This window comes from Hydractinia symbiolongicarpus, chromosome 5 (assembly GCF_029227915.1).
Source record: "Hydractinia symbiolongicarpus strain clone_291-10 chromosome 5, HSymV2.1, whole genome shotgun sequence".
Taxonomy (NCBI): Eukaryota; Metazoa; Cnidaria; class Hydrozoa; order Anthoathecata; family Hydractiniidae; genus Hydractinia; species Hydractinia symbiolongicarpus.
The window spans coordinates 11,083,108-11,097,628 of NC_079879.1; the positions used below are offsets into that span (position 1 = coordinate 11,083,108).

The 14,521-nt window shown below is 31.2% G+C and overlaps 2 protein-coding genes across 2 annotated transcripts; both read right to left on the bottom strand.

Moving 5' to 3' along the window:
- Nucleotides 1-175: 175 nt before the first annotated feature.
- LOC130644759 (SH3 and PX domain-containing protein 2A-like) lies at nt 176-8,381 on the bottom strand. The gene is made up of 11 exons (XM_057450485.1): nt 8,274-8,381; nt 7,576-7,656; nt 6,323-6,398; nt 5,481-5,557; nt 4,416-4,507; nt 4,141-4,255; nt 3,851-4,013; nt 3,653-3,770; nt 3,313-3,410; nt 3,166-3,200; nt 176-3,095 (listed from the first exon to the last, which is right to left on the bottom strand). Exons 1-11 carry the CDS (start codon nt 8,349-8,351, stop codon nt 1,929-1,931), a joined length of 2,100 nt encoding a protein of 699 aa, XP_057306468.1. The 5' UTR covers nt 8,352-8,381; the 3' UTR covers nt 176-1,928.
- Nucleotides 8,382-9,303: 922 nt separating this feature from the next.
- LOC130644772 (glucosamine 6-phosphate N-acetyltransferase-like) lies at nt 9,304-14,446 on the bottom strand. Its single transcript, XM_057450502.1, has 2 exons — nt 14,425-14,446; nt 9,304-11,026 (listed from the first exon to the last, which is right to left on the bottom strand). The coding sequence occupies exon 2, from the start codon at nt 10,950-10,952 to the stop codon at nt 10,395-10,397; it is 558 nt and encodes a 185-aa protein (XP_057306485.1). The 5' UTR covers nt 10,953-11,026; nt 14,425-14,446; the 3' UTR covers nt 9,304-10,394.
- Nucleotides 14,447-14,521: the final 75 nt, after the last annotated feature.

Here is a 14,521-nt window from a genome sequence, read left to right on the forward strand (position 1 = left end):
ACAACTTTTTCAAAGCGATTTATTTTGGATTTCCAGAAATAAAAAATGCGTTTGCAGATGGTTACAAAATTCCCGCCTCGTTCATTTTAAAATACTTTTAACCAATCAGGTATAGTAATTTAAAACAAAAGAAATTAATGCTTGAACGGTTTAAATAATTGAAATCAACATGAAATCGATCACTTCCATTGAATAATACTTGTGAAATATAAGTTATTCGATATATACGTGTATATAAATAAAATCAAATAGATGATTACGAGTTAAGTCAGTTGACTACAGATACATACACAATATGTGTTGGTGTATGTATCAGTAGACTATAAAACCTTTCTCAAAAAATACCATAAACCATCATATCATAAACTCTTAAAACTTTCGATTTTTATTGTTGTCTTTTTCCAGTATCAAATATATTGATATTTTTAAACGTTATATAAACATACTTTTCGAAATTAGATCCATCTGAGTGGTATTCGTCCTGGGTGGTATTTTTTACTTACAAGTAAACCTTCAGTAATCGAAAAAAAATGGAAATTCCATAATTTCATAGTAACTTACTGTAAAACAATAAAAACGTGTCATTATATACCACAAATAGTGATGAAAAGGTCATAGACTGTAACTTGTATAATCAATCTATAATTAGGCTCGTTCTAACAGCATCATTTTACAAATTTAAAACTTTCCTCTTGGATAACCTTACTTGGTTTTATTTAATTTATTTGTTCACTCACTCATTCATTCATTAATCCATTTATTTTTCATTTATTCATTCATTCATTCATTCATTCATTCATCCATTCATTTATACATTTATTTATTCATTCACTTTATTATGACATGGTATTCGATGAAATTTACCGAATTGATGGTAAGTCGAGACTATCCTCTATATTACCCAAGTCTACAGGCCTTACAATATAATAAAAATTAGTTGCCATTTAGAAAAAACAATATTGAAGAATACCAAAAAAATGCTATCTTATTAAAATTAGGATAATAAATGTGTCAAGTTATAAAAATTATATTATAATTATTTCTATCTAAAAATAACAGTACATTGGAAAGAATTTTTTATTTATCAACAAAAATAACTATAAACAAATATTTATAGTGTTTTGAAAATAATTTGCACGTAAAAAAAGAACAAAATATAAATAATAAAAATAAACTTTCCTTAAAGTTGAAACAGTAGCAAATTTTTCTATTAAAAAAGGCAATTCCTGCGATCGAATCCAAATTTGCAGAAGCATTTTGATGTCCAGAATGTGTCTTGGAAGTACACAGTTGAAACAAAACTCACATTTTAAATTGCATTAAGTTTACAAAACGCTTGAAAATCACGTTCAACTTTTCATTTATTTTAAGAAAGAAATTCAATAAGTGCAGAGAATATTACTTTAGAAGATTTTTGCAGCTTTTTACTGTCAATACGTTAAAAAAATACGTCAGAACAATACCCAAACATTGTGTTCCAAATGCAGCTGCTTAGGGACATATTCGAAAGAAATTGCTAAGGAAAATGGGAAAGGTATCCTTAGAAAAGTCAAAGTTGTTCAAGTGTGTTTTGACAAGAACTAAATGCATCCAAAATATTATAAAAATTTGTGTTAGCTATATTCCGTTTATTATGGTTTAACTATGCCTCTGCTAAAAGAATGTAATTTGAGTAAAAGGAGAGTGTTAAGTGGTGTAGTATGGCGGGAAGAAACAAAAGAAACAAAATGGCTATCGAAGTAGGTTGCACTGAAGATATTATATATCAAAGGTATTGAGAAAAAAAATCTATTAAATAGAAAATTTAAAATAAAGACAGTACAGTGATAATTTTTAAAACAAGTGCAATATTCTGTTTCGTTCACAAAATGAAAACATGACAGCAAATAAAATATCAAATTTATAAGTGTGTTTTATTCAATAAATTATTATTTCTTTGTAAGAAAATTTGACGGCACCCATCCTGTTTTATCACCAGATTTTGCTAACCACCACCCTCCATCGTCCTTCTCCATCACAAATACCTTTTCACCTTCTCTTAACGTCAGCATTCCCTCGTCATCATCTTTATAATCTCCCATAGCAACGTATGCTTCTCCTATTGGACCTGTTTCTTGTTTTGTATGCGCTGCAGGTAGTGGTGGTCTGACAGGTTTCTTTTTACTAATAGATGGTGACCCTGCTTGGGAATGTGGTCTTCGAGGCGGAACAGGCGATTTACCACTGCGATTGTCATAGGGAATTGCTTGAGAATGACGTGCAGCCACTGATTCCTCTTGTGCATTACTTGAAGTTTTTCTTCTAGGCTTCGGGGGTGGAGGCTGTCCGATCTTTAACTTTGCTTCTAGTTCAGCCGCTATACTGCTTTTTACAGGAATTGTTGGCTTTTTTTCAACTTTGGGAGGTTGCTTGCTAACATACGGTTTTGCAGAGGGTTTTGGCATTTTAACTGGATTTCTTGGAACAGTGGTAATCTTTTCGGAATTATTGTTAATGTTTATGGAAATTGGAATAGTTTCTATAATATCACAAATATCATTGCTAATTCTACGTTTTGCTATGTTCTTTTCACTCGCATCAGCAGGATTCATTTTTTCCAGGAATGTTGAAGGTGCCCACCCTTCTTCATGGTTTATCCGTACAAACCACCAACCGCAGGGATCTTCATCAATAACTTGGACTAACTGACCGGAAGTAAAAGATATGCCAGTCTCATCTGCAGCATTATAAGCACCTATGGTGAAGTATTGTTCCTTCTCTTCCTTCTTTTTAGATACAGGCTGGTTGGCAACCATGTGTTTCTTTACACTTTTAGGACGACGCTGCCGTTGAGCAACAGTTGATGGCACCCATCCTTCCTCATCACCCACTCTCACATACCACCAGCCATTTGGAGACTTCTCAAGCACAGTGATTTGTTCTCCTTCGCCGATGTTCATGTTACCTTGGTTCGATGTGAAGTCAGACAAAGCTACATAGATAACTTCCTCCTCTTCCTTTGACGACGACGGAGGAGGAGGGGGCTTGCGGCGCTCTGTAGTAGTCTTGTTGTTTTCGCCTTCCTTCTCCCACACAGGAGTTTTGTTTATTTTTCGCTAAATATAAAGAATTTACAAGCTTAGATCGCATTTAAAACAAAATATGTAAATAAAAAGAAGCATCTACCTTAACAGTATTTTTTCTTGGAGGTGGAACGAAACCTAAAAATATAAAAAGGAGAGAAAATCTATAGCAAAAATACACTAAATCTTCCTACTACAATACAATGCTTTACATTACTACTAAGAAATTGTGTCATAAAAAAGTGCTTACGTCTTGTTTTCGGAGATGGTTGAGCGACTTTTAGCAAACCGGTTTTCGGTACTTTTTTTAGGTGTGCAACTGGAACGTAACCTTCTTCATATTTTAGCCTAAAAAATGTGAGCATCAAATTAAGTTATATCAAAACCCTTAAGAATATATTTGACGTCTTTCTTTTTCAGATTCTGTACTAATCTGATCTCCCTCTCAACCTCTTAATATACAGTGTCAATTCAATTAATTTCTTTGGAAAACACATAGTCGGTGTAAAAACAAAATTAAATTTCAGAGAATTTTATAAACCAAGTTATTTTGACAGTAACAACAAAAAATAATGGTGAACATCAAATACCTTATTTTCCACCATCCATCTTGGCACTTCTCCACCACATCAACAACATCTCCCAGATCTATGCTAAGTTCATCAGGTAGGCTAGCTTTGAATACTCGAGTGCATATAAACTTCTCTTCTAAAAAGACAATAAATTCGATATATATAATATACAATGAATTGAAATTCTGCAGTGGTCTAGAAAAAGAAAAGCCTAACCCTCTTTCAGTATCTCAGTATTGCTCTCCTTTCCAGAGTTGCCTTCAACCGGTTCTAAGTATGAGCTAGGTGCCCATCCTTGTTCATCCTCGATACTAACAAACCACCATCCATTTTCATGCTTTTCAATTACTTCTACAGTATCACCAGCAGCTAAACTGACCTGAAGGAAAAGTAAATATATTGATTTCAACATAAATAGTGGATGTAATATTTTTGGAACAGCTGTTTTGGCAAAAGTTGCATTAACAATTCACTTTTTTTACCGTTTTTCCACAAACACTTCTTACCTGGCTGCGCTCAGTTTTCTTGAAATTGGCAATTACAATAAACTGCTCCAATAAGATGGGATCAGAGATGCTATCTGCTGTTTTTTCTTTCTTCACTTTCTTCTCACTACCATCACTAAACACACAAAAAAATGATTTTTTAATTAAAGAATGAAGTAACAGCAATGACTTATGCGACAACAACAACAAAAATAACAACAACAACAACAACAACAACAGCAACGGCAACGACAACTTAACAGCAACAACAGCAGTAGCAGCAGCAGAAAAATCACCTGATTAAACTTTTTACATCTTCTTCTGTAGCTTCTAAGAAATCCAAAACTAACTCACATCTTGCTATCTTTTCTGGCAGTTCAATCAATTTCTGAAACGGAAAAATACAGATCGTGGCGAATAATCATTTAGAGGTATAATTTGAAACTAAACAGAGCTTATCTAGCAAAGTGTTAATTATTTACTGTAATGCTTCGAATAAACACCACCTTCTATTAAACGCCCCCTCTAATAGACGCCCCCTCTAATAGACACCCCTCTCAAATAGACGCCCCTTCCTGGGGGCATTTATTCGAGGAAATAGTAATAGTATATAAAAATCAATAACTGTTATTGTTTTGCTTTTTTAATTAAAAGACAATTTTAATGGTGCTCTTATAATATAAAAATTTCATAAATACAACTAAACACAATCTCTCATATTAATACATCGGTAAAATAAGGAAATTTTCTATAAACACTCTTTTTTTTTAATCTTAGGATTAAGGTTAGAAATTTAGTTTTTCACTTTTGAAGTTCATTCTCTGTATTGGTATCCTTAAAAAGTGCAAAAGAGACGAAGTGTAGAAATTTTAATAAACGCCCCCTCTTTTAAACGACTTCTCAAATAGACACCCTCCAATAATGTCAAAAAATTTAAAAATGCTCCGGGCGTTTATTCAAAGCATTATGGTATATTAACAATTTAAAAGTGAATGATGGATATAAAAAAACTACAATATAAAGTATAACAGGATAATTTAAGATACTGCATCCTTAATACTTGAAATTTAATAAACAAAAAGATAAACATCCATCCAGATTGCCACAAGGTTTTTGCATCAAATTATGGAATAAAATCAATAAATTATAATAATATTTTTTTTCCTGTACCGTAAATAACCCATAAGAGTATGGGTTATTTCAAAGAAAAATCTCAAAGTGTTTCGAAATAGGGCTTAGCACAACTTAAAAAAATTTAGGTCAGGTCAATCTTTTCTTGATTTTTTCAGACAGAATACTATTCTGCAACAAAAAAATGACTGCACCACGCTAATAAAAAGTCAAAAAATATTCTTTTGTACCTCTAAATATTCACTGATAAGATCTTTTCTTTTCAAAGCAACTTCTCTCACATTACTTCTTCCAAACAATATTTTTCCTAAAAAGATATTGATATTTTGGACTAACTAGTCGATAATCTTATGGAAAAATTCACTTAGCAAAAGAACAATGAAAAAGATCCACATTTAAATTTTGATGACATGATCAATGACCAGATGTCATCAATGACCCGACGTCAGCAATGACCTGTCAACACAAGATTTTCGAAGAAATATAAGCTTGTAACACTGATCAAAAAAAATGTATAAAATCATGTGCTTTTAACAACCTAAAAAGAGATATCGGGGTCCCTTGTCCTTCCAAAATAAGAGAGTCTACCTAGGTTTAGAAAATCAGTCCCATTTCGGTCCTAGGTTGTCTCTAGCTAATCAAGTAGGAGATGAAGTCAGTTATTTCGACCCCTTTTTAAGGAATTATGCCTTACAGTTTTAACTGCAATACCACGCTTCACCAATTTTGTATATTGACGTCTTAAAGGCACTTTTTAGGAGTCTCGCTGACATCAGCAGTGCACACATAAAAAATTTGTTAGCAAAATTTGTTTATCTATTGCCTGTATGTAATGTGTAGCTTAAGTGGTGGACTTTTACTTGCTGCGTTTCCACTCTATCTAGAAATGGGGTGGAACGTTTAATTTGTTTATTGGCATTTGCATTTTTCAGCAATTTCAAAGAAAAAAGAACACATCCTCCTTTCCTGTTAAAGACAGAAACATGGCAGTAGCCTATGAATATAGACATTTGATTTTTGAGAAAGCAAGATAATAAAGTGAAACTTAAAATAAACTTTCTAATAAAGTAACCTGGAATAAAAGGAAGAATTCGTTCTGCTGGATTGTTAACACCTGACTCTTGTGGGTAAGCATCAATCAAAGATATCTGAAACGAGGAAGAACACGTAATAATAAAATTATATGCCCCTGTTCCTAATTTAACCAGAGGTTAGTGATAATGTGTCTCCTATAGATATATACTGACATTTGCAAAAGCTGTTTTCTCAGTTTAGGATATTTTAAAGAAGAGGCGAATTGTACTGTGGCTATGATGCTGTATAAAAGTTCATGATGAGTGTTAATTTTAAAGAACAGACCAACTGGCTTGGTTGTCTGCTTCATAAAATGTTCTCACTATAAATCAATTTTGTGCACATCTCTGTTATTGCTGAATTATTTATAATTGAGTATTTTTACACATTTGCCAAGCGGGTGGGGCTAAATTATAAAATAATGGATATATTTCTCTTTATTGTGATGGTCACAGTCAATTCACACAAAATAATTAAACAGGAAAATGTTGAAGATCAAAATAGCAAAAATGATGAACAACATGCAGGGAATATATTTTTAGATATCTTATACAACTGAACTTACTAAACAAATTTTCGTAGTAAAGATAAAGATTTGAGAATAAAGATAAAGCCACCATGTTGTGCGTTTGATTTTTTGTTGAATGTTTCTGGTCTGTATTTTTATTTAAATTTGGGGCCATCTTATCATAACAAACTTTGTCGTTCTAAGTTGTTAGTATGTTGTGGAAAAGGGACACAAAACATGAAAACTACATTGTTTTAAGTCATGGCAGATATTTCTTTAGTTCACAGAAGTTTTTACGAGGGTTATAAAATGTGGTTGCTACTACTATAGTATGTAATATATTTTCAGTTATCTCAAGTCAAAGATCTTACTTTTGATGTTTTATGGTAAATACGTTCAAAACCTACTTATTTTCACCTCATGCAGCCATAAGAATTCTGTAAAAATGTTGCTAAGAAGATATATAGATACTTAGTTGTGAAAAATAGTTATTTAATTGTTATTTTAACTTGGTAGATTATAGGATTTAGAAATCCATAAAAAAATTCTCTCACTTAAAATTTATTTTCTGGCTGCCACAAAATAATTTTTTGTTCGCTGATCCTTTAATATTTACATAACAAATTCCAAGCAGAGATGTTTTTAACTAAATAATGTGTAAAGTGATTTAAAAAAAAATGTGACTTAATGAAGAACTGTGAAATTCCCAGAAACAACAAAAAAAAAATCAAAAAAAATTAAACCTGCAATGTAAAAAAGTGGCTGTAACGCCGACATATGACCTGTTGTTTACCATCCGACCAAACAGCATTGATAACATATACCTGTGTAAAACAATTCATACTCTATATTATATATCACACAAGCATAATTGCAACAGAAAAATAAGTACAATTGACACATACATCAGTTCAAACTCTAAATTTCGAATGGCTTGTTTTTACCATATAACAGGTAGGTATGAAAAGGTGATAAGTGCAAAAAAATTTTGCTACAAAATTTGGGACAAAAGAATGCTTAAGTATTAAATGTCTGAAATTTCTAGTCTGAAATTTTAAATCTTTTTTTTCAGTCTGAAATATTTTGCATTTAATAATGTAATATGTATTAAAGCCGTGTTTAGCCTATATAAAAGCTTTTACAATAGTTTTGTAAACAAAATATAACAACGTCAATTTGTCCAAAAAAATAAAAATGATAAAAAATAACCTCTCACAGCTCTCAAACAAAATCGAATAACATTTTGCAGGTAATACATCATCAGAAATAACCTTATAAAATAACTTTATATACTCCAAAATATATCCTCTTATTATGGTACATCGTTTTATAAGCACATATGAAGTGTCATCAATCACGATTACGTTGTTACCTTCTGTTTTTAATGGCGTAAAAGTCCTGTTAAACAGATGTTATGGGAAACGTAAAAATAAAATCTCACATAATGCTTTGTTGGAGTACGTCTCTTCTCCACATTGATTATTTTAACACTTGTTACATAACATCCTTCTTCTGGCATTTTAACATGTTCTTTATAGTTTTTATACTCCTAAATAACCCATTTCGAATAAATGTACATGCCTTTATCACCAATGGAGAATTTACAGTAAATCAAAAAATCTGCTAAACTTTTATGTTAGAACAAAAAATAATCAAATGCACAAAGGTTTTTTAAGAAATTGCTTAATGGTCATTTAAAAACTCAAAATAACCTGATGTGAATTTATGGATATTTTATATTATTTTAATAAAGTTACAAACGGTTGTATTCTATGTAGCATTAAAAAGAAAAGGAAATTTGAAAAGAATTGCTTTTAAAAACAATTTTTTCATAAATAAATCTACATAGAGTTAAATATTGAAAAATATTAGGAACAAAGATTCTACATATTTTGTAAAAAGTCTACCTTGAAAAATTTTTGTTTTTAAATTTCTAGATTATGTTTTAATGTTTATCTGCAACCTCTACCTATTATTATGTACATGTACATATGATTATGTTTTTTAAATAAAGAGAAATATTGATTAACCTTTAAATGCCTTGTTGTTAGCTTATGTATTTTAATACTGGTATTATTTTAACACAATCAAGCATACATCTTTGCTAGATTGCCTGACATTTCTAAGATATAAATATACCATACAAAATAATATATAATTTGTTGATTAAGGAAACCAGCAACTGCAGACCTTAATCATTGCATTTTCATGCATAACCATCTCTTCAATAATAGTGGTCGTCTGTCTGTTTGCCTGTCTGTCTGTTACGGAAACCAGAGATTGGATAAATAAAGGATGGGTGACCCAGTGGATTTTTCCACGGGTAATACCTGTTATCTGTCCATTAGCAAAAGATGGTTTATGTGAGCGACGAGTGAAAAATATCAACAAATTTGAGTTATCTTTGAAAAATTAATAATAATATGATTCAGACTTTATAATGAGGTGTGGTGAAAAATAAGAAAACAATATTACATAAAATTTCATATTATATATATGTGAATCAACATACAAAAAAGTGCACGATAATATTTACTAATATAATACTACCATTATGATTTGAATTGCAAATAAATAAACAAATCTAACTAAAATGGTAACAGGCTGTGTCATAATGGGAAACATGTTTTGTGTTTTGAGATTCAGTTAATACATTTAAAACATGTATTAGTTAATGCATAAAAAAGGTTTCTAAGGTTTAGGAAGATTTCAAAGGCTTAGAGAAAACTTCAAATATAAATTTAATTTGTTCGTAATACATAAAATATTGTCTAATATAATAACATATACTAACTCCATGCAAAGATTAATTTTGTCACAACTGGCTAAAAATTATTCCATAAAATAAAACTATGTATAAAATACAACCAAGTAAAATTATCGTATCCAACTCTTATATGTTGTTTTCAAAAGGAAAACAGTAATATATAATATTGCCATATCTGACATATGCTAAGTCCCACATTCATAGGCATGAATGTACACATATATTTTTTCGTCAAAAATAGTCATTCTAATACAAAGACTAAGTATATTTTGATAAAAAAAGCAAAAATAAACATTTTTATAATTTAATTACAAAAAACAATGTCTTTTTTCTGCAATATAATAATTTTAATCAATCTCCCGCACATAAAAAACCTTTAAGACTGGTGTTGTTATTATGAAATTGAAAGAGAAAGCAAGTGTCTGGTGCAAAAAGAACTGATGGGTCAGCCTATGAACTACAGAAACATAGACCTTAATAACGCCTTGTAGCTCTTTAAGATTTTGCTGATAGAACAAAGAGTTAGGAAATGTTCCAATATAGCAGCAATTTTAAAAAATTAGGCTCATGGCTATCAGAAATCTAAACTAGGGTGTATGGATACAAATGGTTTGTACACACAAAAATAATAATTCTAGCAATCCACAAGTGGAACACCAGTATGACTAACTCTTAAAAACTCCAAGAAATCAACTATAAATACATACAATTATAATATATTAAATAATATATTTGCCGAAGTTTTCTAAACAAATATGAAATCACAATCTTGTAGTATTAAGTACTTAAACTTATTTAATGCAGATATCTATTACCCATATAAACTTGCTCATCTTGCACTATAAACCCAAACTGCTGATAAAAACGTACTAATGGATCTTTACATTCAAGGCTTAAATCATCACAATCAACATATTTCGCAATTAACGCAAGTGTCTCCAACAATAATTTTCCAAGATATTTTCCCCGATGGGTGTTTAACACAACTATATCTTCTATCCTGCCTCTAGACTTTATATCCAAAGAAGGATTTAATTGCTGTTCTACTGTGAGAGTACCAGAAGCAGCAATTCTACCTGCTTGCTCATCTTCAATAACCACAACATAATAGGAGTTCTTACAATCTTTCATTTCATCAAAGCGTTGAATGAACATACCTTCAGAAGTATTCCCAACTTGTGTTAACTGTGAAAGCAGATCCATATATCCTTTAGCATGGTCAGATCTACATAAAGGTCGCATACTTAAACCAGTGCCCGGATTGGCAAATGAAATACTATGCTTTATGGTCACTTCACAGTTTGTATAGTCTAAATCTTTTAATATACTTTTATTAAATAAATATTCAACCATTTTTTCTTGGCTGTTATAGAAAATTTTATTAAAATGACCAGTCTGTGTTGTTTATACACCAAGTGTAAAATTATCTAAATGAGAAGTTAACATACATTATGCATTAAATTCTAGTTAACACAGTTAGGGAAAATTGTAACAAGCTGTTCCACTTAAATAAACAATACCTTCTTTATTAATAAGCATTCAGTAAATCCTATTTCAATGGACATTGCCCATCATTCATACTTATAATATACTAAAAAGGGTGCACATATACCGTATTTTCCGGTATATAGCCCGCACATTGTATAACCCGCAGCTCAGCTTTTTTAGGGAGTTATAAATTAGATGCTATCAGATAGCCCGCACCTTCGTATAACCCGCAAAAAATTTCAATGTGTTTTACTAACCCGCACCTTTGCATAACCCCCATCATGTTAAGAAAAAAATTCAGCATATTTTTACTTACCCTAATCATTTTATAAACATGTGCGTGTGTTCTGTTTTTTCATGCTGGAGACAAGTGGGGGACGTTTAAACTTGTGAACCCCTAACATGAGAACTGAGTGTCTAAACTAGCGAATCTCTTAGTCTTAACTTCCTTGTCTCTGATTGCCGAAATAATAATGAATTAAAATTAATTTGACAAGTCGATTTTCTGCTAATGCCGACAGTACTAAATCAAAAATACTGTTCTCTTTTTATTTGTAGACATTAGTTTTAGTCAATAATAACTCTTACTTCCTGCAATTAAACAAACAAACAAATAAAAAACCATTCTATCAGGTTATAAACGTACAGTAAAATATCTGGTTTTTATGTATATTTAAGTTTCTTTGGCATAAAAATAAACAACATAATAATTATCATGGATTGTCTGTAACAGTGATGTACGGAACGTTCTTTTCTAATGTTTATAGAATTTTGTTATCCATTTATATCTCAGCAATCACAGTGTGCAAATAAAATGAATGGCGGCTATGAGGAGGAGATAGTTGCGTGTGTCTTATTAATTGTATTTTATATTTATTTTTGATATTTTCAGTGGCCACCTGTTGCTTGAAGGTAGTGAAGATAAAAATAGAAAATTATTATCTATACTTTAATTTTAACATTTTTCAAAATTTTTAACAGGAATTAATAATTAAATCCTGGGCACTAGGTTGTGAAATATGTGTCAATTAAACCTGAAAATGATACCTGCTATATTGCTCTATTACCAAAAGCAAATCATTTCAATGTGCTCAATGTGATTGCAAAGATATAAATAGATTAGAATTACATTCAACACAAAAGAAAATTCTCCAGAATTGTGTTTCAGGGAGAGCTCGTAATAGAGCTCGGAAGTTAAAGAAAGCAATTTCACTGTGTAAAAAAAAATTAAATCACAGAGTTGAAGTAAGATTACGTAGATAAAGGATTGCGCATGCAGTTATATTAATGTACGTATTTTATCCTGTTGGTACTATTTTCTTCATTGAATGTATAAACTTTAAAGTTCGCAATAAATGACAGAAGATATAAAACCTATCACATAACCCGCACCACAATATAACCCGCACCAACGGTGGAACTCGTAAAAATCAACTTATAACCCGCAGGTTATATACCGGAAAATACGGTATACGATAAGTTATATATGCTGCAAAAAAAAATTTTCTTCAACTCTAAATACACTGGTCATAACATCCCTTATCAAGTTTATATGTTTATAGGTTTTCAATAATTTTTTTTAAAAAAGATGAAAAATAAAAGATGTGAGAAAGACTGAGGTTGAATAAAAGAAAATAAGGTGTTTACACATATAGGCTCTACTTCAAGGTAACTTAAAATCATTACTGCAACTGCATATAGCATATAAAACTACAAAACGATGAAGCATAATCACATATATATAATGGAGAATAATCACATTCACATCTTTAATCCTGAACAGTAGACAGGTGATAAAGACAGTTAATAACAATAATCCTTAAGTGCTTGCACATTCTGACCATAAAGTGGTGAGCAGTTTTGCCATAATAAGTGGCATTTCAGTCACCATACTTAAAATAGTAAAAAAAGGTTATTGTTTGTAGTTTTAGTAAAGAATTTGGACATGTCGTAAACGTCTTGTTTTGTATCCAAGGCAACGAATATTTAAGAATTTCAAAAGTCTAGTACCTTTGTAAAAACTAATTAAATTGTGACTGTTTTGTTACAATACAATATCTCCACCTTAAAAGACAACTAACGAAAAAACCTACATACATTCTTACATTCATGAAAACAACATAGCATAAAAACTTTTTTTTTATTTTTGTGTCCAAATTTTGTCCCCCAAAATCGATAATTATGTTAACGGTCATCATCATTATTGAACAAAAGCCAACTTAGTTAGTACATATTATCAAGAAATTCACATACCAAAACAGGTAAAGAAACAAAAACTATAAGACTGTTTTTTGTTTGTTTGTTTTTACAAAATCATTTCCGGTACACTTCAGTGCGCATAATCATTTCAACTGTTGTTTTCGAAACTAGCAAATTAAATCACCTGTCGTAACAGAACCGCCTTGACGACAGTGTCATGGCAACAACCCTAGTACTACTGACCTTGAATATCGCGAGAACCAAAGTTCACAGATACAAAAAAATTCAGACAGTTCATATTCACACTATTCTTGCAGTCAGGTTCTTGTCATGATACTGGTTGAACCAATCACGGGCCAGTATTCAGATTAAGCAGCCACTATGAAATGGTGTACAAGTGCCGTAAGCATAATGTTTTTGTAGTGAAACCTTTATAAATACTATACAATGGATTTTTCAGGGAATTCTTTTTTTTTTTAGTCAAATCTTTATTATGTTTTAGATACTGCCTAATTTTTGCCACTTTGCAACATTTTAATGCAGTTTTGATTGTAAATTCTGTCTAATTAAGATTTTTTGTGTAAAGGTTTGACCGTGAAAAGTCTACTTTGTACCCCAACGGAGTAGAACACCAACCACAAGAATAATGAACGTTTTAAGCACAACTTGTTATCAATCGTTAGTTCTCCCTCAATGAGGACTTTTTTGCAATTTTTTAAATTAATAACAGGTTGATTCCAAGATATATCCTGGCCTTGAAGAGCCCTTAAAGGTCTGTAGCTACCCTTTCAGCAGTCCCAGAAAGTATGTGGAGTGAGTCCTAAAAAGCTTTTATTTTTCACAGAGGTCTGAGGCGTAGCTTGACCTTTGACTTTTTGTGGAGATGACAAGTCCTTTGGGGAGCCCATATTTCTTTTTTAAAACCTCAATAAGTCTCTACTGACAATCATTTAGTTAGCCTAATCTAGGCTGAAAGCGATGTACAAATGTCATTATTACGCTCCCCATCTTTCTGTTCTGTTAATAGTGTTTGCAACTGATAGTAAATATTTCTTGTTTTGTTGATATAAATATATATCAACCATTTTCGCTTTACAAACAAAGTCAATCAAGTTGAAAAATTCATGTCTTTTCTTACCGTACTTTACTTTCGACAAGACTAAGCAGGGACTGATTTGTTTACGCATCGAATGTTGACATGTAGTTTAATTGGATCCCAGGCCACTTCTTTCAGG